The sequence below is a fragment of the Microtus oregoni genome, unplaced genomic scaffold (genome assembly GCF_018167655.1).
Source record: "Microtus oregoni isolate MIOR12 unplaced genomic scaffold, Mior012 000003F_ref0000135, whole genome shotgun sequence".
NCBI classification, from domain to species: domain Eukaryota; kingdom Metazoa; phylum Chordata; class Mammalia; order Rodentia; family Cricetidae; genus Microtus; species Microtus oregoni.
This window is the reverse complement of record NW_024543062.1, coordinates 9,739,419-9,761,897: the sequence shown is the minus strand read 5'-3', so window position 1 is coordinate 9,761,897 and position 22,479 is coordinate 9,739,419. Positions and strand designations below refer to the sequence as shown.

At 50.4% G+C, this 22,479-nt stretch overlaps 1 protein-coding gene across 13 annotated transcripts in view; it reads right to left on the bottom strand.

The window, feature by feature from the left end:
- Nucleotides 1–8,132: 8,132 nt before the first annotated feature.
- Nucleotides 8,133–22,479, bottom strand: part of Gtf2i (general transcription factor IIi) — an 82,549-nt gene continuing 68,202 nt past the window's right edge. For 12 of the 13 annotated variants that reach the window (XM_041649289.1, XM_041649294.1, XM_041649292.1 and 9 more), the window contains 15 exons: nt 22,146–22,329; nt 19,641–19,699; nt 19,038–19,112; nt 17,504–17,602; nt 16,685–16,750; nt 16,254–16,437; nt 15,296–15,351; nt 14,958–15,038; nt 14,030–14,113; nt 13,611–13,794; nt 12,317–12,345; nt 11,094–11,135; nt 10,442–10,483; nt 9,696–9,768; nt 8,133–9,137 (listed from right to left, as the gene is read on the bottom strand). In XM_041649289.1, coding sequence (XP_041505223.1) covers nt 9,710–9,768; nt 10,442–10,483; nt 11,094–11,135; nt 12,317–12,345; nt 13,611–13,794; nt 14,030–14,113; nt 14,958–15,038; nt 15,296–15,351; nt 16,254–16,437; nt 16,685–16,750; nt 17,504–17,602; nt 19,038–19,112; nt 19,641–19,699; nt 22,146–22,329 — 1,244 coding nt within the window. In that variant the 3' untranslated portion in view covers nt 8,133–9,137; nt 9,696–9,709. The remainder of the gene's footprint in view (nt 9,138–9,695; nt 9,769–10,441; nt 10,484–11,093; nt 11,136–12,316; nt 12,346–13,610; nt 13,795–14,029; nt 14,114–14,957; nt 15,039–15,295; nt 15,352–16,253; nt 16,438–16,684; nt 16,751–17,503; nt 17,603–19,037; nt 19,113–19,640; nt 19,700–22,145; nt 22,330–22,479) is intronic. The other variant, XM_041649291.1, reaches the window with a different exon arrangement.

The following is a 22,479-nucleotide window of genomic DNA, read 5'->3' as shown; positions in this document are numbered from 1 at the left end:
GCAGGGCCACTTCTCCCTATAGCCTGGGCTGAGCCTTAAATACTTTAAAAAGAGGAAGTGGTGTCCGGTGCTTGTGGGGTGGGGGCGGGGAGTGCCCAGGACACTCTTGCTCAGTTCTTTCACTTTCTGGGGATTGTTTTGAGCTCCAACAGAGTAGCTAGGGCAGCCGTGGGTGCTGAAGTGCAGAAAACCTGTTGTCAGGCCTGTCCTGCAACTCCAGGCCTGTGGGCACCTCTGCAGTTGTGAGCCACCCTAGCTACCCCCACCCTGGGTCCTTCTCACCTGCTCTGCTCCCTTTTCCTGTCTTCTGAGCGTGTATCTCTCTACCTCAAACCTACTGAGTCTCTCCTGGGATGTTTCCCCTTCCGAGAGGACTTTGAATGACCTCACACAAAGCAGCAAGCCAGCCAGGCACCTTAAGACATTGTGACCACAGAACATGGGAAATGGAGGCAGGAGAATAGGCAGTTATAGGCCGGTTTCAGCTGGGCTACATAAGATTATCTTTAAAAGTACAGCAGCCGGCTGGAGAGATGGCTCGGAGGTTAAGAGTTCGATTCCCAGCACCCACATGGTGGCTCGCAGCCATCTGTAATGAGATCTGGTGCCCTCTTCTGGCCATCAAGCATACAGACAGACAGAACACTGTATACATAATAAATAAATAAATCTTTAAAAAAAATAAAAGTACAGCAGCACTTGGGGGCATGGTTCAGCTGGCAAAGTCCTTGGCATACAAGCCTGAGGACCTAAGTCATCCCCCCCCTCCAAGTATGTTTTGTTTTGTTTTTTCGAGACAAAGTTTCTCTGGAATTTACTCTAAAGGCCAGGGATCCTCCTGCCTCTGGCTGGTACATCACCACTACCCAGAGGGGATCTGAGCTCTATCCCCTGAGCTTACAAATTATAGAGAAGCCGGGTATGGTAGTGCATGCCTTCAAAGTTTTGTTTTTATTAGTTTTAATTGTGTATATGTGTGTGTATGCACACGTGCGTGTGTTACGTGAGGACAGGTTTCTGTGGCGGTCAGAGGCATTGGATCCTCTGGAGATGGAGTTACAGCTGGTTGTGAGGCCCCGGACGTGGGTTCTCAGATCCTCTGCAAAAGAAGTAAATACTCTTAGCCACAGAGCCCCCCACCCATCCTGGTGTGGGCTTTGAATCCCAGCACTGGGAAGGCAGAGTCAGGAAGGAACTCTGGGACTCACTGGCCAGTCAGTCTAGTCTTCCAGGTGAGTTTTAAGTCTCTAAGAGACCTTGTCTCGATAACAAAGGTGACTCCTAAGGGATGATGTTTGCACACACACACACACACACACACACACACACACACACACACGGAGACACCCACACAAATGCCCACATGAGCAAAACGCCACCACCTGACCACATAACTGTCCCTCAGGATGTGACTCCTCCTTAGGCAGCTGTTTGGAAGGGGACTCGAGATGAAGAGGGATGGGAGCCAGGCCTGGTAGCAAGTGTCTTTAATCCCAGCACTGGAGGAGGAGACACCAGAGAGGAGAGAGATAAAGCAGCGGTCAGCAGTCAGCAGACCCCTGCTTCGGAACCTCGCCCTGAGCTGACTAGACAAAGAGGCTTCCTGGGAGGCGGAAGCCTGGATCCTGGACACTGGCCCGAAGGTGGTGGCTCTCGTTAGGGAGAGACTCTGTGTGTAGACAAAGAGGGAAACAGCTGGACAGAGTGCACAGGGTTGTCTCCCCAGTGGGGCAGGGGCAGGATCTACGGTTTCCAGGCCAGCTAGAGAGACATAGTGAGACCCTGCTTTCAGAGCGGCAGGGGTTGGCCTCTCCTACTCCATATGGGTGGTTCAGAGGCTGCAGGGTCACCAGGGTCACAGGTGGCCTTCTGTCTGCAGCCCAGCTGGCACTGCCGGGCCTCCTTGCCATGGCTCTGGTTGGATCTCAGAGAAGGTGGGTGGGGCCAGGTTGTAATGCAGTCTGGGGACTCCTGGATCACAGGGACACTGCCTCTGAGCCTATCTGGAGGATTCTGAGGCAAAGGGCTCTACCGCAGAGTTACATCATCAGCCCTTCTTGTCATTTGGAGACTAAGCTACCCAGGCTAGCCTCGAACTCTCAACTTTGCTGTCTCAGGCTCCAGATGAGTGAGGGACCCGAGTTGGTATGCCCAGCGTGGATGGTGAGACTTAGTACAGGAAGGCGCTGAGGATAAGTGGTAGATTTCATGTGGCTCGTAAACTGGCTGCTTCTCCTCACATGGTCTTCCCTTTGGCCACTGAAATCTGGGCCCTGCTGATCTCTGTCTCAAACTGCAAGGCCCGGAAAGTCCAGCAAAAACACCAGACCTGCTGTGCACCTGGGCCTGGCAGGCAGCGGGAAAGTTCCAAGGGGGACTCGTGGTGGCGAGCTAACCATCACGTCCCTGTCCCTAGCACTTCCTTCTTGTCTTGTAGGTGATTGCATAACTGCAGACAGCGGGCCTGTCCAGTGGCTCGAGGCTACACACAGCCACCCTCCCACTGCCCTCCTGAGACCTCCCCTGTTCTCTCAGGGTCCCTTGCATGAGAAACAGAGGCCATGTGTATTATTGTATTGTGTATTATTGTTTTTAGAATGTTTGCGCTTGTAATAACCTCCATAAGCAGGGCCAATTGTTCTTTATTCTTTGTCGTAACAAGGGATTTATTTTAATATATGTGAACGACTTATTTCACCTTTTGGTCTTTAAAGATGGTACCATGTAGCCCAGGCTGGCCTCCAACTTGAACTCCAGATCCATCTGCCTCGTCCTTCCTCCTGAGTACTGGGATTAAGTGCCACCTTCTCACGATTTTGTTTTTAAAACTACGTTATTTATTTGGCAGGGGTGATGGTGGTGGTGGTGCCATGTGCACCAGGACACATGTGTGGCGGTCAGAGGACAACTTACAGGAGCTGGTTCTCTCCTTCCGACATGTGGGACCTAGAGATTACTGCCTTTACCCACTGAGCCATCTCCGCCCTCCCCCTTTTTAATTGAGGATGAGGAGTGTAGTTCAACTGAAAAGCATGCATGTGCCTAACAAGTACCAGGTCCCAGGTTCCAAACTCCCTCCTGACATGGCTCAGTGGTTCAGTGTATGTGTTGTACCCGATATCTACACAGGGATAGACACGTTTTTCTGACTTCCACAGGCAGAGAGAGAGGGAGGGAGGGAGGGAAGGAGGAAGAGACAGGGACAGAGACAGTGTTAAAATAAAACAAAAAAAATCCTAAAAACAACAACAAACAAAAAACCAAACAAAACTTCCGGCCTCCCTCCAAACACAGAGAATAAGCAAAGGAAGTCATGGAGAAAAGCCGCTTTAGTGGGGACGATTCTTAACCTTGTCGTGAGACAGGAAAGCGCACACTGTACTCATTTGTATCATAAAGCCACGACTACGGTAAAGATTTTAACGTGTGAATGTTGGATTTCAGGCATGTTTGTACACTGTGCGCATGCCTGCCACGTCAGATCTCCTGAGACTAGAGTTGTAAAACGTCCTGCGCAGCCATGTGGGTTCCCAGAACCAAACCCAGGTCCTCCACGAAAGCAGCCAATGCTCTCAACCCCTGAGCCATCTCCATTCTAAAGCAGTAACTATGCCAGACAGTCACTGAGCCACCACGGTGGCATTAGACCGGCCATCCTCCCGCTGTGAGTTGTACGGGCTGCTTTTCTCATGGCTGTGATTGGACCACTGAAGGCAGGGTTGTTTTGTTTTGTCTGGAGTACAGTACATCATAGTGGGGGAAGTGTGAGGACAGGAGCATGAGGCAGGCGGTCACGTGGCATCCTCAGGAAGCAGAGAGAGATGTATGTTGGTACTGTCTGCTCACCTTCTCCTTTTTATCCTTTCTGAGCCCCCAGTCCATAGGATGATGGTGTTGTACACATTCAGGCTGGGTCAGTTTTTTGAAACAGTAGGTTTACAGTCCCACAGTGACTGTAAATCCTGTCCAGTTGGCAGTGAGGATTAGCTTCAGAGGTTCTATGGCCCTCCTGTATTTTCTCTAGAGATGGTTTCATGGAGCTCCAGCTGAGCTAAGGCTATCCTTGGACTCCAGATCCTCCTGCCTCCATCTCTTGAGCACTGGAAGTGTAGACACCATGCCCAGTTTAGATGGGCTGGAGATCGAAACCCAGGGCTTCATGGGTGATAGACATACTCTAACAAAGCCACAGCCTCAGATTTGAGACAAGGTTTCTGAAGCCCAGGCTAGCCTCCCAAGGGTTGATATTACAAGTGTGGTACTTGGATGTGTTTTATACTTAGGATCACATCTCATGACAAGTCTTCTGAGTGGAAGAGACTATTACTTTCCCCATTTCACAGATGAAGGAACTGAGGCATAGTTAAGATTTTAAGAAATATAATTTAACACTTACTTATTTTTCGAGACAGGCTTTCTCTGTGTAATAGCAGCCCTGACTGTCCTGGAACTCGCTCTGTAGACCAGGCTAGCCTTGAACTCAGAGATCTGCCTGCCTCTGCCCTGGGATTAAAGTGCTGGGATTAAAGGAGTGGCCACACACACACACACACACACACACACACACACCCGGCTAAGGATTTGTTTTTACTTATGTGTACATTTACATGAATGTATGACACCAGTGTTCTAGTACCCATGGAGGCCAGAAAAGGGCGTAAGGTTCCCTGGACCTCGAACTACAGGTGGGTGCTGGGAACTGCACTCAGGCTCTCTGGGAAACAGCAAGCTCTCTTAAGTGCTGAATCTGAGCCTGAATCTCTCCAGTCCCTCAGACCCACATCCTTTAATCACTGGCCTTGGAGTGGTAGAAATGAAGGACTCAACAAATGAATGACTGGGCACATGATCCCAGGGAGTCAGCGGGCAGAGCACTTCGGCCTGTCTCCCGTCAGGCTCCGCTGCCCTCAGCCACTTGGCCTCCCACTAGACCAGAGGCCAGGCTGGCCATTTCCTTAACCAGGAAATCCCCAATCTAGGCAGAGAAGATCTGACAAGTTGCTTGCTGTCAGGGAGGAGGACAGGGAGGTGGACAGGGAGGTGACCTCATGGACTGTCCATCAGAAGGAACGCGGGGCTTCCCCAGATGGAAACAAACCCGCCTTCACCATTAGTTCTCAGCATGTTTAGCCTAAACCCTGCCTCCGCCTCCTCCTCCGTCTCTCTGCAGCCCTAGATGTCCTGAAACTCTCTCTGTAGAACTGGCTGACCTCCAACTCAGAGATCCACCTGCCTCTGTCTCCCAAGCGCTGGGATAAAAGGTGTGTGTCACCAGCATCCAGCTTCCTGCTGCTTCTTAAGTGACCAGTGAACCTCCCGTTTTCCCAGGCCCCTGGGAAAAGTCGACAGGGTTTCGGGCTCTGTGGATAAGGCCATGAGGGTATGCACAGGCTCACTGAGGCAGTTTTCTAGCCCTTTACCTACTGGGAGACTCCTTTCTCAGCAACACGCGGGAGGAGTGTGAGGCCACAGCAGACTGTCCGGTAGCTGCAGGGAGTCCGGCGCAGGACACCTCTCAGCTCTGATGCTGGAGACTCCCCTCTCCCCAGACCCCTCCAAGGGTTCCAACAGCCCTGGGCTGTGGGCACTGTGCCCTGCAGCTCAACGCACAGGACTCCTTGGAGCGCAGACTCTGCTTCTGGAATGCCCCTTGGCAATGTTACTCCTTCCTCATCTATTAAACAGCCGGCTTGACTTACTTCATGGATGGTGTGAGTTGCGAATAAGGTCAAGAGTGAGACCTGGCAAATGCTGGCCACTAGTGAGCCACGTCAGTTGACCGGAACTGGGGCAAGTGGCAAAGTGCTCAGGGTGGTTATAATTGAGATAGGGTTTCTGTGGAGCCCTGGCTGTCCTGTATCTCCCTTTGTAGACCAGGCTGGCCTCGAACTCAGAGATCCTCTTGCCCCTGCCTCCTGAGTGCTGGGATTAAAGACCTGCCACCCTCACACAGCATATGGATTTACCAATAGGCTCTACCTGTACTGTGTACCCTGGGCCAAGCCAGGCAAGACTCCCTGAACACCATTTTCCTGAACAATACATAGAATGTAATAGACGGTTTTGTGATGGGATTTCACATAGCCCAGGCTAGCCTGAGCTATTCCCCTGCTGGAACTGCCTGGTTTATGGGAGTTTACACGCTGGGCAGGTGCTCCAGCTGAGCACCTGCCACCCCCAACTATATGGAAAAGGGAGTGTATTGGGACACCCTGCTCCCTTGTCCCCCCATGTGACAAGATCTGTTCTTCTCCCCTGTGGTCACCAGAAGTGCCAGTCAGCTGCAGGAGATCCTGTCTCAGAAAGCCAGTAAGAAGATGCCCTGAGCTGAACGCCTGTGATTCCAGCCCTCTGGGAGGTAGGGCCCACACTCAGGGCTGTGGGATGGTAGAATCTCGCTCCTTGGTGACTGCTGATGCCTCCCACGGAGTAGTGGCTTTCGTCCTTTGGAGACAGTCTGGGCCTGTGTGCCATGTTGAGATGGCATGCCCCATTCCTGACCCACATTCTGAGGGGAAAGCAGTTGTGTAGCCCCCTCTGCTGTGGGGCTCTCCCCCTGCAGGTGACTGCCCTGGAGTTCTTGCCTGGGTTGAGCATGACTGGCCTTGAACTCACCATGCAGACCAAGATGATCTTGTACTCCTGATTCTTCTGCCACAGCCTCCCGACAGGCAGGAACCATCATACCTGACTTTCAACTTGACATTTTGAACACCTGCTGAGTTTTTGTTTTTGGAGGCACAGTGTGTGGGGATCACGAGCCTGTTCTACCATGCTTGGCTGTAGCCACCGGCCTCTCTCAAGTCCTTTGAATGGAGAAATTAACCACAACAATTGGGGCAGTACACAGTAGCATCTCCCAGCTGGAGACACTGACGCTTCCAGAGGTGGGCCTCTGGTCTCCTCGCTGGATCCCTAGGGGAGCTGACTGGACTCGGTGCACAAGGCAAAGCTAATAAACACGAGGCTCGTTTCTGTTCCCTCTGGGGCAGGAAACACCTTACACATGGGCATTGTGTCAGCGCAGCTTTCAGCACTGGTCTTCCTCAAAACCAGACCACAGGAACCACGTGTAGGTGGGGCAGGTGAGGGGCCACCCACTAGGTGTCAGATCCCACGGCCAGACAGCGGGGCAGCTGGACAACCGGAGGGTCAACCCTCCTGGGCTCTATATACCACTAAACTTTTTATTTAAATGAATCTAGTTTAGCACAGACTGACCTTGAGCAGAGAAAGACCTGGCTCTGTGGCCCCGCCCTCACACCTGGTGTGTGCGGTGCTGGAATAGAACTTGGGCTTCACACATCTACAGGAGCACATCCCCAGCCACTAGAACTGGAGACCACAGCCGTCTCCACGCCCCTGATCACTATGGTGCTCATCAGCCAGGATCCCTAGAATCGGAAGCTGTTATGCCAACTACCTGTAAACGAGCCACGCCGGCCCAGGGACAGTTCTGTTGTGTGCTATGACATGGGTAATGTCTCCAAAGGCCCACTCGATGAGGGCATGACCTCAGCCTTGGTGAGGTGGCAGAGGCTGAGAGGAGGGGTCTGATGGAAAGAGGGTGGGTGCCAAAGGAGTGTGCCCCTGAAAACAACATCAATCTGCTCCCGCTGTTTCCTCGCTGCTCCACTGTGCCCACTAAAGGCCAAAGAGGAGCACCTAGCTGGTGCTCCTGGGCACCGTGTTACCATGACAACTGAGCTAATACTGCTGCAGTCACCCCACCAGGGGAGGAGGCATACAAAGAGCACTAAGGTACCACTGGGAGCAGGGGTTAGTATGACCGTCATCCTCTCATGCTCTTGGGTGGCTGCACCTGAGTGGACACCATCTTCTGCTTATTCCCCTGCTCTGGGCAGCAGACGGCTTCTAACTGCAGGACTCAGAAGATCCCCCATGGCATAGCTTTCCCTCAGAGTTTTTTCTTCAACACAGGTAAGATGCAAGGGTGTAGGGGCTGGACACAGCTCTGGGACTAAGAGGGACTTCTTCAAAAACACCAGGAACGTTCAATCCGAGAGGGACGGAGGGGAACACCCCAGCCAGTCCTCCCATCTCCTACTGCCACCAGCCCACACTCCCACTAGACAAGCATGAAGACAATTTAGAAAGAATGAATTTGCATGTGAAAGGCATGGATGGATTTTATTTATTACCCTATATCTACAATTTGAGGTAAAATATAAGGAACACATAAAAATGCCTATCTCTGCTACCGTGTGATATAATTTCCCATTGTGAACACCGTGGTGGCGCTACTGCCAACTGTGCCTTGGCATCCTCTACCTTCTGAGAGCTGGTACTTTATACAGCTGTGTCGTCTGCGAGCTTCCGCTTTCAGGCCTTAGGGTGGGAACACTGAGGTGCAGAGAGCTTGCCCGTCTCTCCCCACAGCCCAGCCTGACTCGGCTCAGAGCTGCACCCCACAGCACCCCCAGGCCACTGTGGGTCCCAGGTGGGGAGGCCGAATCATCCAGCTGCTACAGCAAGTACACCTAACCTCCGGCCTCTTCAGGGTACACCCAGATATTTACTTGCCGCAAAGTAAGGGTGCAAGAGGCTCCGAGAGCATCCTCTACGCGGAGACGCTGGCTGCTCACTGGCCGGCCTGGCTTTTAATTATGTCAAAACAGAGGAACCATGATGGAGCTCAGGCGAAGGCCCTAGTCAGACGGAGAGACAGCAGCCCTCCCTCAGGCCAGAAGGGGAGCCGAGTGCAAGGTCACGGAAATGATTTTCAATAGAAAAACTAAAGCACTGCCTAGCACAGGAGTTTTCTTCGCTGCGGAAGCCAAGATGCCCAGGAGGAACATCTCCACTGACTGGAATACGCACCGCAGCCCAAGGCTCTGCCCAACGCATTTATATATATATAAAAAAAAAAAATCTAAAAGTTGTCCCTGCCATTCCCTATCTCTCTCCAGCACCGCTGCGAAATCCTTCTAGTGCATTCCCAAGCCAGCCTCATCACGCTGCGCAGTTCGATTCACAGGACTGCTGAGAAAGTAGACATTTCTATCTAGAAGTAGAAAAGAAGGTTTGTATAGAAGGTATTTCTGTTATACAGTATATTACAGAGCTGGCAGGGCGCGTCCGAAAGCTCTTCTCCACCACTCACGCTGGAAGCTGAGCTGGAGAGAAAAACAGGCAGGCAATGGGTTAGCTGGAAGGCAGCAGCAAGACAAACCTCTTGCCACACACCCTGCAGGCGCTGATAAAAGAACCACACAAACGCAGGTATGAAAGATGGCTCGTGATCTGCTAGCCTAAGCTGGGAAACATGGCAGAAGGCAGGCAGGGGCTGGGTGACAGAATGCAGTCTCCTTACTTGTGGGTTACAGATAACCCCCATTAGTGGCTGGGTCAGTGACAATGGGGCTGGGCTTGTCACCGAGGAAACTTGGCATCCAGTTTCAACAAAACCTGCTTCTCATAAGGAGGAGTACAGCTACATTACCACCCAGCCCTCTATCCCAAGACACAGCCACACCACGTACCCTGGCTGCCTGGAACCCAGGAGAGCTACACCTGCCTATGCCTGTGCCCTCACGCCCGTGCTTCTACATCTGAGTGAGAAAAACGGCGGCCTGCAGCCCCCAGCGGGCATGTGTTCCCTGAGGGTAGCCTTCGCAGAAGAGACGGCTGCTTCTGCAGGTACGTGTGGACCAAGGGCAGTGGGGAGATCTTACCCTGGAGACGCGGTCTACCACGTGGGGTCTGGCTCCTGCTTGATCTGTGAGCTCCCATCCGTGTCTTTAATTTCTAAGGGAGAAGGGCAACAGGAGCTGCACTACTGAAGCAAAGCTGCCTGCCTGTACCAGGAGCCACACCGGCCCGCCAAGATCTGGCTGCATGTACCGGGAGCCACAATGGCCCGCTGAGACCTGCCTGTCTGTACCGGGAGCCACACTGGCCCACCGAGACCTGCCCGCCATCCTCTGGTTTGTTCTGTAAGGAACCCAGGGCCTGGCACAAGCTTACCAAGTGTTCATCTGCCGAGCCACAGGCAGCTCACCACCTGATCTGCCAGGAACAGATTCCATATTGCTTTGCGTGTACTTCTGGTCATGCCCTGACTAGGCTATAGGGATCTAGAATTTAGCCAGAGCCACATGGGAAAAAAAGAGGGAGCCTGCCTGTAGTCTCCACAGAACATGCAGAATAACTTGGGACTAGACAGATGGTTCGGCAGTAAAGAGCACTTGGGGACCTGAGTTTGATTCTCAGCAGCCTCAGGAAGGTTCATTAACATCTAATTCTGGTGTGGGGTGTCAGATGCCCTCTTCTGGCTTCCTTAGGTACTGCATGTGCATGGTCCCCAAAAATGTAAGCAAGCTAAACACCCACAGACATTAAAAACCAACACACCACAGCCATGCTGTCCTGAGGTCCCAAGGTCACTCTAGATCTCTACATGGAGCAGCATAGCTCTTACCTTCTGTTGCTGGAGCTTCCAACTGGCTCGCCTCAGCGGACTCTAAAGAGAAACACATCAAGTCTCATTTGGGCAATTTTCAAAGCTTGCTTTAAACTATTTAAAGAGCCTAGAAGGAGAGGAAGAAAAAGAGGAAGAGAAAACCCCAGTGATGGAAACAGCCTGTCGACTTTTTGCTGTAATTATTTGGTTATTTTGTCTGCATGTGTGCCTGTTGTGCGCACGTCTGGTGCCTTCAGAGGCCCTAGAGCTGGAGTTAAGAAAGTTGTAATCTGCTATGTGGGTGCTGGGGATTGAACCCAGGTCCTTGAGAAGAGCAGCCAGTGTTCCTAACCACTGAGCTGTCTCTCCAGTCCCAGCCTCCACATGCATGCGCACCCACTTCACCGGGTAGCTTCTTTGCTTTGATGTTTCACTTTAGACCACTGATCCCGAGCACTGTGACATCACGAATGACCTGGGATCAGGGGTTTATATCGCTTGTGGCCCAGTTACCATGTAGGAGCCACAGCTTAAGTTTCTGTAAGTTTACTGGTCTTCAGTAATGGAAAGGAGAGGAAGAACCCGAGTGTGTCTTTGAGCGTGCGTAGGTGTGCACTGTGACTGTGAGCAGCGACAGTGAGCACCAGGACTGGTGGTGTGCTCCTCTTACCTTGCATCCCAGGGCCTTCGGGTTCACTCTGATCAACCAGCTCTGCAATGGAATGGCACAGTTCAGACGACTTCCTGACACATGTGAACCATCCCTGACTATTCCTATCGGCGCCTTGCACAAGCGAAGCAGAGAGGGCAGGACGGCTCTGCAGGAGAAAATGCTGCCTGCAAACCTGACAACCCGAGTTCAACCCCTAGGCCCATAGGCAGCAGGGGAGAAGTGACTGCCACAAGTTGTCTCCTGACCACCTCAGGACCCCACACACACGAAAAAGGAAAAGGACAGAAAAAGGAACACTAATAGTCCTCGTAGATGCCACCAAAATCACACAATTCACAGGAGTCGCCTGAATCACAGAGTCCTGTACGAGGACAAGAACAAAGCCGAGTGTCATCATGGGAACCTATGAACAGGGGTGAGAAACGGTCTCTGGAAGACAGGAGAGGTGGCTGCGGTGGCATACACCTTTAATGTGGGACTCAGGAGGCAGAGGCAGGTATCTCTTTGGGTTCGAGGCTAGCCTGTGTTCCATATGCTGAGCTCCAGGTCAGCCAGGGTAACATGAGTCCTGTCTTAAAAAAAAGACAGTTGAACTGAAATTTGCAAGGGAGACTCAAGAACAAAAAATTATCATGGACTTTTAAAATTGTGTGTGTATGAAGTTTGTGTGAGCATGTACGGCATAACATGAAAGCCAGAGGATGAGTCTACGAAGGTGGCTCTCTCTCTCCACCTTTATGTGGGTCATGCTAGCTGGGCCATCACCAGTCCTTCCTCCCTTTCTGTTTGGAGACAGGGTCTCACGTGGCCCAAGCTGGTCTTGAACTCTCTATAGCCAGAGACAGTGTTGAACTCTAGCTGATCTCCCTGCTTCTGCCTCCCCAGCCCTGGAATCGCAGGGTTTCCCCCTCCATGCCCAGCACTTTTGAACTTTAGCACTATGATTGTTAAACGAGCTGTGTTAGCCCAGCAGGAGCTGGCCAAGTCCTGCTCACAATGAGCCCTTTAAACATGCTCTCCACCCACCTCCCCCGAGTCACCATGTTCTGACTACCTGAGGATGAGGGGAGTCAAGCAACCCAACCAATTTCACATGGAGGGGGCGTCCTAAGGGATGGCTGATACAATGCATTATTTTGAGGGTTGCACTGCACCCACCCTCCAGACTCTCAGATCCCGAGAAACCAAACAAACAAAACAAAAATTCAAGAAATACTCACGGTTATTAATCACAAGTCCTGGAAATGGTCTAAAGAGAAAAACAAATTGTATGTTTATTTCCTAAGAACATTTGCTTACTTTGTTAATTCATGCCACCTATGCCCTACTTTATAACCCTATGAAAGAGACATACTATTCCATCTGCTAACAATGACTCAGTTGTATTGGTATGTATCACATACAATGTACACATCAGTTATGTACGCTAGTTACACTGTTGGCTATGTTCTATGTGTTGTCTGACTAGTTATCTAGAGCACACGTGGACAGTATACGCAGGTCACTACTAGCAAATGCTGCACTACGACAGGCATGGTGGCACAGGCCTTTCTTCCCAGCACACAGGAGGCAGAAACAAGCAGATCTGAGTGTTGACGGCCATCCTGGTCTACACAGCGGGTTCTAAGTCAGCCAGAGGTACATGGGGAGATGCTGTCCCACCCACAACAGCCCCCGAATATTCCACTACAGTGGAAAGAGAAAAACCCCTCCATCCAGGTAGCTAGACTGTCGAGTGAATGGCAGGTCTACCATCAGAACCACACGCTCTGTGACACCAGCTTTCCCTGTGGTAACTGACAGACAGCTTAGGTTTTCTAGGCTGTGATACTCTGGGGTTTCATTACGCATCACGAGAAAGCAGTCAGAAAATGGCGACAGCTGGATGTAAGCCCATCTGAAAGGACAAACAGGCCATGGCTGCCAACTTCTCACCTTAGGAAATGGAGAACTGTTGAGCAAGGTGGCACACAACTTTAGTCCCAGCCCTTGGGAGGCAGAGGCAGGCGGACCTCTGAGTTTGAGGTCAGCCTGGTCTACACAAAAAGTTCCAAGTCAGGGACATACACTGAGATTCTGTCACAAAACAAAACACTGTAGAATAAAGTTAGTCTAATGGAAGACACAGTGATGTATAGCTATAAATAAGAAAAGGCCAAATGCAGCCCAGGCTGCATTGCAGGGTCCTATCCCAAAAAGCTGGCAGAGCCAGGCATGGTGGCCCACACCTGTACTCCTGGGACTTTCAGGCAGAGAATCTGAGGGTCTGAGGCCACCTGAGTGACAGTGAGCTACAGACCAGTCACCAAGAGCCAATAGGAGCCGAGCGTGTATGGTGCAGCAGAACGCTGGTTCCAGCGCTGACGAGACAGTGGAAGGTAGCTCCGGCAGAGAAAGCCCGCGGTAACTAAACGCATGTCTGTCATCTCATCTTCCAAATGCACACAACAGCGCTCTGAGGAAGGACAGCCACGTGGCCTCCAGACGCGTTCTGACTCAGCAGGGCGTGCTCACCTAATGACAGTGAACTTGATAAATTCAGCAGAGTCCAGGATCCTCCTCATGGAGCTGATCTCCAGGTAACTGGGGGCCTTGAAGGACACCCCGGGGGGCATGCCGTCCACCACCACGCAGCCGGGGTTGATGGTGATTTTCCTGTAGGGAACCTTCACAGGGAAGCCCATCCCAATAGCTTCACCTGCAGCGAGACAAACAGCACAGCGTGACCGTAAGAGTCCTCTTCAAAGCAATCACACACAAAGTCCAGCAGCAACCCGATTAGATTTTGACCCTGGCCATCAAGCACGGCACCTAACATCTAAGGTTTCTCAGCACAGAACTCCTGAACAGAACACTTGCTGAACAACTACATGAAGGGAATCTATTCACAGGCTTTCATGGAAACATTGCTTCCTCAATTGTTATAAACTTACCAAACTTCCGACTGAAGAGGTCATTGACCTGCTCCCGAAGCTGCCTGGCCTTTTCAACTTTGGACAGTCGTTCATTGTCGTCATCTGAAAAACAAGGGGAAAGCCATGAGTACACTGGTATCCGACTTACGTTTTCTAGCAAGGGTTTTTAAGCCAGGCGTGGTAATGCACACCTTTTAACCCCAGCATTCAGGAAGCAGAGGCAGGTGGATCTCTGTGAGTTCTAGGCCAGACAGAACTATATAATGAGATTCTGTCATAAATTAAAAAAAAAAAAAAAGAAAAAAGGGTGGGGGGTTCCCACATGATGACATCACCAAGGCAAAACAAAATAAGCATAAAATAAAATTACAAAAGGAAAACATAGAGTTCTAACACCAGCTTAAGAGGAGACAACTCCATTCCTGTTGAGTCAACAACCCTGCTGGCTCACACAGATTGTTCATTAAAGAAATCTTATTTACTTATTTTGGTTTTTCAGGACAGGATTTCTCTGTGTCGTTGAACTCAGAGATTAAATATTTAGGTGTGTGCCAGTACTGCCTGTCTAAAAAATTTTATTTTTTAAAAGATTTCTTTATATGTATGGGAGTTTTGCCTGTACATATGCCTGCGCACCAAATGTGTGTCCAATGCCCACGTCAGGTCTATGGGAGTGTAGTTATGACTGGCTGTGAGCCACCGTGCAGGTGCTGGAAGTCAAACTAGGGCCCTCGGGAGCAGCCAGTGCCCTTACCCACTGAGCCACCCGTCTCCCCAGCCTTCAGAGAGACACGGAGCCGTGAGCAGGACTGAATTTAGGTCCGGTGCTGTGCAGCCAGGCTGACAGAGAGAAGCTGCACTACATGAGCCGCCACTGGGAATAGGAACCAGCCCGGAAACAGGTTCTGGAGTCTGACAGAGTCCATGAGGCAGGCAGAAATCGTACCTGGAATTGTCACCTGAATGATGTTAAGGTCTTCCACACCTGATGCAGTAGTATTAACGTTGGGTGATGAGTTTATCTTCCCTGAAAGTGAAAACTAAAGATTAGGGGTTAGACAAAACACATGTAGTCAGAATTTTTTTTAATAACCCAAAGTTGCATGCCCATAGTCTGTCATGAGCTGGCCACAGCCTGGCCCAGAAGGGCTGGTACTTGCATGCTGGTTTTATTCCAGGAAGGCACTAAAGATGGCAGACTTTCTGCAGAGCAACACTGTGCACTGTTCACTGCTCTAGAACTAACGATTGCCCAAAGTCACACTGCTCTCAAACGACACTCACTCGGAGGGCTTTTGGAAGAGGTGCTCTCTTTGATGGCCGTCTCGAACATCTCAGGTCTACAAGCAAGAGAAAAAAGGAATAGGCTGGCTAACCCGGAACAAGACACCCAGGGAAGATGATGCAGCGTGTAGCCTGCAGCTCTGCCAACCACACGCGGCACTTGGAAGCAACCTGGGCCCAAGAAGGGTCAACTATACCAGCCTCTACTGCTGCTGGACTCTCGTTGGAAATGCCAGTGCTGCTGCCATCTTCTTCCCAAGGGGAGAGCATGTTCTGAGGATCAGTATGCGACCCAAGAGCAGAAGTAAGAAACACCCATGCCTGTAGCCTAGGTATATGCTCGAAGAGCAAGTGGGCAAGCCACACCCACACAAATAAAAGGGCCTGTGTTGTATGTACACACGTGTGCTGGTGCACAGTCTGTGTGAGCAGAGGCCAGGAGGGCCCAGGTGACCTCTATTACTCTTTCAGACAGGATCTCTCTACAACCTGTAGCTCACATTCCCACCCCAGGCAGCAGCCCCAAAGATCCTCCTGCCTCTGCCCAACCCCCAGCACTAAGGTCACGTGCTCCTCCTTACTTGTTATGAGGGAGATGGCACCTAGATTCAGGTCCCCAAAGCTGTGCAGCAAGCACTCTTAACCACTGGGTTGTCTCTCCATCCCTATAATGACTTAGTCTCTTGGAGAGTAGTTTCAATCCAGGATAGCACACTGTGAGGCCAGCCCCCGGGCGTCTTCTCCACCTCAGGTCCTCACTTTTTTTTTTAAAAGATTTATTTATTATGTATACAACATTCTGCCTCCATGTATGCCCACATGCCAGAGGAGGGCTCCAGATCTCAGTACAGATGGTTGTGAGCCACCATGTGGTTGCTGGGAATTGAACTCAGGACCTTTGGAAGAGCAGCCAGTGCTCTTAACCTCTGAGCCATCTCTCCAGCCCCCAGGTCCTCACTTTTTAATGATGAACTTTATCTTGGCCTTGTTCCGGAGGATCTTCTCCAGCCTTGGAATGCCAAATGTGGAGGGTCTTCGGAAAGGCACCCCCTCGGGTAGGCCTTCTACATAGAAGTCTTCCGGGAAGGACTCGAACAGCGCGAACGGCACTTTCACAGCCTGCTTAAGGCCAAGGGCTTCCCCTGCAACACACGACTGTAACTGTAATACTCATTCCGTACAGCGACTTAGACAAGCAGTTTGCAGCATTCGGCAGCAACTACAGACCCTTATTTATTTGAAAAATCACATTCATTTTATTTTGGAAAATGCTTTTGGAATTCTTGATACTCAGTAAAATGGGAGGCTGGTCCAAAGGCATTTAAACGTCAAATTCACACCAGTTCTACTAGAGAACTACTTCATATCAGGGTTTCCGAACAAACCTACCGCATTTTTCATTGAACAAGTTTTCCACCTTCTGCTTCAGGTCAGTGATCTTGGCGTTCCAGGCCTCTGCGAGGAGAGAGCAGCAGCCCCAGTGAGCAGGGTTTCCCGAGGGAGGACGGAGATTTATACCTTATCCTTTCACTGACTGAGTTTCATTTTTTGAGTTAGGGTGTCACTCATGCTGGCATCCTGTTTCACCTGCCCTCCGTGTGCTGGGACTAGAGGAGCACCGGCACCCTGGTTCACCTCATCTCTTTATTGTGCAGCTTTACAAAGCACAGGAGAGCACACAGCGGGCTGTTCCTTCATTCACTGTGTCACTGTGTGACAGAGGACATGTTATAGAGCACACGCGCTCTTCACTCCCTTGCGCACTAGTGCATCTGTGTTCCGCAGACAGCTTTACTCCATACATCATGTATGCATACAAGATCTAAGTCTCTATGTGAGAAACACAAAGGTTTGTAAACACGCTGTCTTGCCTGCTCCGCCAATCCTCATACAACTAAAGTAAACGGTTAGATTGGGTTACCAACACTCTGAACCACACCAAAATGAAGAACAAAGGACCTCTCCTGGCCTGTCACAGTGTCTACTATGTGCCAGCTCTGGCTTCCATGCAGTAACCCAACTTACAATCCTCAGGCACCCCTGGGGCACACACTTGCCTGTGTCCCATAGGGAGGCGGCCTAGTTCTTCCTGCATGTTAATATCTAACACATACTGGCGCATCCAAGAAAAACACTGTCCTGCTGACGTGCACACTAAATCTTTTTATTTGAAATGCTGAAATCAGGAAAAACAAAAGATGTATTTACCAAAGGAAAACTCTCTCCCTCGAGGCTTGAATGGGACATTTGAACCGTTGGTCTGGGTTGGAGTTCGAACGGTGGAGGTCTGAGGGCTGTTGTTGGGGCCTAGAGAAAACTCAAAGGCAAACCAGTCACCGGGTGCTCACTGCTGGCTAGCGTGCAACAGAAAATACAGCACACACACATCCATGCTAGGATTCTGGCAACATGTCAAAAGGCTCCTGAGATCCAGCACAAATGGGAACAAAACACAGCAGGCCACGGCTCTGCACGCTCAGCACTCTGCTCCCACGCCTGCCTGCCTGCCTGCCTGCCTGCCTGCTTGCCTGCCAAGAAAGGGCCGCCTATGTCTCTGCCTCAACACAGATTTCTGGCAACTTGACCAAAAGCAGTGTCATATCCTTTGTGGACCGGAACCTGACAACGAAAACTCGTGCTGATGCAGTATTACTGCTGATGGGCTCGGCCATGTAGAGGGGTAGTTTCTCTGTCCCGCCCTGTCCTGCAGCTGCTTCTAAATAACTACTCAGAGGCTTAGGGCACACAGAAGGGTCACTTCAGCACAGCTTGGCATGGCTTCTGGGGGAAGTCTTTACTAAAAGGAACATCGTGCACTTTACGAGTGGTCACAAGGAAGGGACAGAGTCCTGGGGACAAGTCACCAAACCAGCAAGGAAGTCCATCTTCCCTGTGGCCACTGCACATTAGGGTGGTAAGCTGGCACACAGGGTCTGTTATTTACCAACCACCTGCCATGACTACCTTCCACCTGTTCTTTGAAAATGGACTCTGTGCAAGTACGCAAGACGGCTAAGTGGGGACACTGAGAGAAAACCGCAGTGGGGACCCAAGGACCAGGTGCCCCCCAGGCGACTGTTTCCTTTTGTGTCAATGGAAACAATGTGCCCAGCAGTGTCGGGGTCAGGACTGTCTGTTACTATGCCAGGCATCTTAGACAATGGACTTCCAAAGGTGACAGCCCTGCACAACAGAGGCTGGAAGAAGACACAGACCTGCTGTGAGCAAGCACACTGCTATTCAAACCACCTATAAACACACTTCATCAAATGTAGGGAAAACAAAGAGGAAAAAAGATGAGAAACATCTCAGTGTGGTAGGTCTGCCTTACTTTATCATTACGGAAAAACAACCCGAGGGGTCTCCTCAAGTAGGTCTCCACAGGACCCACAGTTTACAAACAATGTAAGTTAAGCAAGGGAGGTGTCAGCGTCACTAAAGTGCATTACCACTATGCCTGAGGACCCGAGGGCAGCCAGTCTAGCCTACCCAGCTAGGTCTAGAACAAAAAAGGGGACCTATCTCAAAGCACAAGGACAGTGTTCCTGAAGGCGACACCCCAGATGTCCTATAACAATGCAAACACACAGACACACACACACACAGTCATGAATTAAAAAAACACAATATTCATAAATTTAGCATCAGGTGCTTTTTAGACGTGAAACTCCAACTGCACAGAAGTTCCTGAGTCCATAAAACTGTAGGGCAAAGAGTGAGGAGAAAACGTAGAACAACTCACCTTCCACAGTGACCTCAATCTCAGGGACCTTGGAGTTGCTCCCAGGGCTTCGTGGTCGCTTTGGGGACTGCAGTGCTGTAAGGCAAAGGGCAATATTACCTTTGCAAGCTGCACAAAAAAATACAGAGGTGCTCTATAAAAGCAGAGTATTAAAATCATACAGTATGTTCTTTTCAAAAAAACCTGAAGAACTAAACGAGAGTGTAATCCTCCACGAGTGCCAGGAAGCTGTGTACACGCGAATGAAGGAGGATGCAAATATCAACTTCCAGAGAGAGGGCAAGGAAGCAGAAGAAAGAAAAAGAGATCCACGGTGCTGGAGAGATGGCTCAGCAGCACTGGCTGCTCTTCCAGAGGTCCCGAGTTCAATCCCCAGCAACCGCATGGTGGCTCACACCCATCTGTAATGAGACCTGGTGCCTTCCTTGCCAGCAGTACATTGTATGCTTAATAAATAAATAAATCTTAAAAAAATTTCACAAAGTAAAACAGCTTAAAGCAAAGAAATAAACCAAAGCCCACGGTGACAACGAACTGTGACTCAGGTGACAAAGGCGCGGCAGCGAAAGGCCATGTGCTCACGCCCCGAGGGGCTGCTCTTACCTTTCGTGTTGATCTTGCTGGCCATCCCGGGAGGCAAGTAGGACACAACTAGCTCAGGCCTAGAAAGAACACAGTGCGTCACTCACACAGCACAAACGCCAGAACTATTTCTAGAAAATAAAAACACATATATTAGTGTTTTCTGTGCATGCAGGTCTAGTGCCTTTGGAGGTCAGAAGAGGGTGTTGGATCCCCAGGACTGGAGATAAGATGGTTATGAGCTGCCATGTGGGTTCTCGGGCAGTCAGTGCTATTAACTGGAGCCATCTGTGGTGGTTTGAAAAAGAACAGCTCCCATAGGCTCCCATATTTGAATGTTTCATCACCAAGGAGTGGCCCTATTTGAGAACAACTTGTTGGAGTAGGTGTGACCATGTTGGTGAAAGTATGCCATTGAAGGGTGGGCACTGAGGTTCTCTCCCCCCACCCCCCCAGGATCAGGATGGGCAACTGTAAGCCAGCCCCCAACCACACGTTTCCTAATATAAAAACTGCTGTTGTCACGGTGTCTAAGACAGAAACTGTGGGTACCGATGTGAGAAGCCTGACCACGCTTGCTGAACTCTAGACTGGAAAAGCCACTGAAGGCTTAACGGGTCACACTAGTAGGAGTGTGGAAGACAGTACTGAGGGCAAGTTGAACTGTGAGGGCTCAGCTCAAGAGGTTTCGGAGGGGAAGAATATCGGTAAGTGTCCTAGAGATTGTTCTTGGGATGTCTGGGGGAAGAATATGGCTGCTTCTTGTTCTGTCCTAAATACCTGCCTGAGGTGAAATTGGAGAGTTTTGAACAAATTCTCAGCAGAGATTTCCAGCATCCTAGTATTGGTTGTGTCTTATTAGCAATCCCTCTATGCAGATCCCTAATGAAAAGGAGCCAGCTGGACAATGAGAACCACAGAATGTACAGCTTGAGGAGAAAGGGGGCACCAGGAAATGTAATGGAGCAAAGCCCAGGGCTCAAGGAGATGATAAGTTTAAAGAAAAGCCTGGTGCTGAAGGGAAGAAAGGGAGCGGTGTCACGACTCCAGCAGCTAAGCTCCCAACTGGTGAAAAGGAATTAAAGAAAGGCTTAAGCAGCGAAGGAAACCATAACCAGAAGCTCATGATGAAAACGTAATTGGAGGAGCGGGCAAGCCCAGCCCCATCAAGCAGAACCTGGCAGCTTCAGTCACGTGGTTCTGGCTTTAGAGCCAAGAGTACAAGAAAGAGGTTTTGGAATCTCCTTCCATGGCTAGGGAAAGCTGCTGAGGTCAGGCATGTGTCAGGGGTGTCCGTGCATGGAGGGCCAGAGAGGAGGCCAGGATTGCTCTGGAGATCTCAAGATGCTGGAGATGCCAGAGTCATGTGATACTTGCCAAGGGAAACTGCTAACAGGGAGTGGGACCAGCGTGTTGCAGACAACAAAGCTGAAAGTAAGTGGAGATCTAAAGACGACCTTCCAGACATGGAGGTGCAGAGTTGGGAGCTTGCCCAGTTGGTTTTCGGTCTTGCTTTGGTCTAGAGTGTTTCCTTGTTATGCTCCTTTTTGGAACAGCCATCCATGTGTACACTGTGCCATTTTATGATGGAAGTATGTGATCTGCTTTTTTATTTTACAAGAGGTTACAGTTAAGAGACTGCCATGAGTCTCAGAAGATTCCTTGGCTATTTCAAATAGTGTTGGGACTAGGAAAGCCTATGAGGACTTTCAGTAGTTGGACTAATTGTATTCCTCATTATGACATGGCTGTAACCCTTCAGGGGCCAGAGAGTGGAATGTGGTGGTTTGAGTAAGAACGGCCCCCAGAGGCCCATGTGTATGAAGGCTTAGTCACCAAGCAGTGGCCTTTGCTGCAAGAAACGTGTTATTGGGGTGAGGCTTTAAAAGCCCACACTAGGCCCACTGCTTGTGGATGAGGATGCGGTTCTCAGCGACCTCTCCAGCGTCACGTCACGCCACGCCTTCTGTGCCTACCCTCATGCTCCCCACCATGACGATAATGGACTGAGACTGCAAGCAAACCCTCAACTAAACCCACAGTGTCTGTGCCACATAGAACAGGGACTAAGACAGCCACCTCTCCAGCTTCTGTAACTCCTTTAAAATAGCAAATGAACACCAGATCACTTCTGTCATCCACTGAATCTCTGCAGGAAAGTAAATAACTCCGTCACGATGAACTGGGGAAAGCAGAGCAAGCATGTTGCCTGGGCTTTAGTTGACGGAAGTTCAGGGGAATGGTGACTGACTGGAAATCTATCCTGAAGACTGGGTATAGTTCAGTAAGAGAACACTCTCCTTGAATCCCCCAATGAGAAGCTAGGGCCTCGGCAGCAGAGCGCTTGCCAAATTGTTCAGGCCCTGGGTTTGATCCCAAGTTTAGCAAAGCTCTGTGTTCTGAACCTGCAGGGCAGCAGAAGCCTCCCCCCTACCCCCCAGGAGGTCTAGCCAAGAACAAAGGACTCACTGAGGCACAGCAAGGCTAGCGTCAAGGCAAATGGCTGTAGAGGCAAAGGCAGCTTACTTTTTAACGACAAACTTGATCTTATTGCTCCCACGGACAATCCTCTCCAGGCGTGGAATCCCAAACCAGGTGGGGCTTCGGAAGGGGATCCCCTCAGGCAGCCCTTCCACATACAGAAACTCTGGATTTGATTCGAATACAGGATAGGGTACCTTCACTGCCTCTGTGAGGCCAAGAGCTTGAGCTGAAAGACAAAGAGAAGCCAAGTCAGGAGTGTGGTTTGTATCTATGCTAACTTCCTGGCAATCCAACCCACAGACACTCACTATTAAGAAGTAACTTAATATGACGATGAAGATAATAACAACAACAATAATAAAATGTCAGTGCTGGA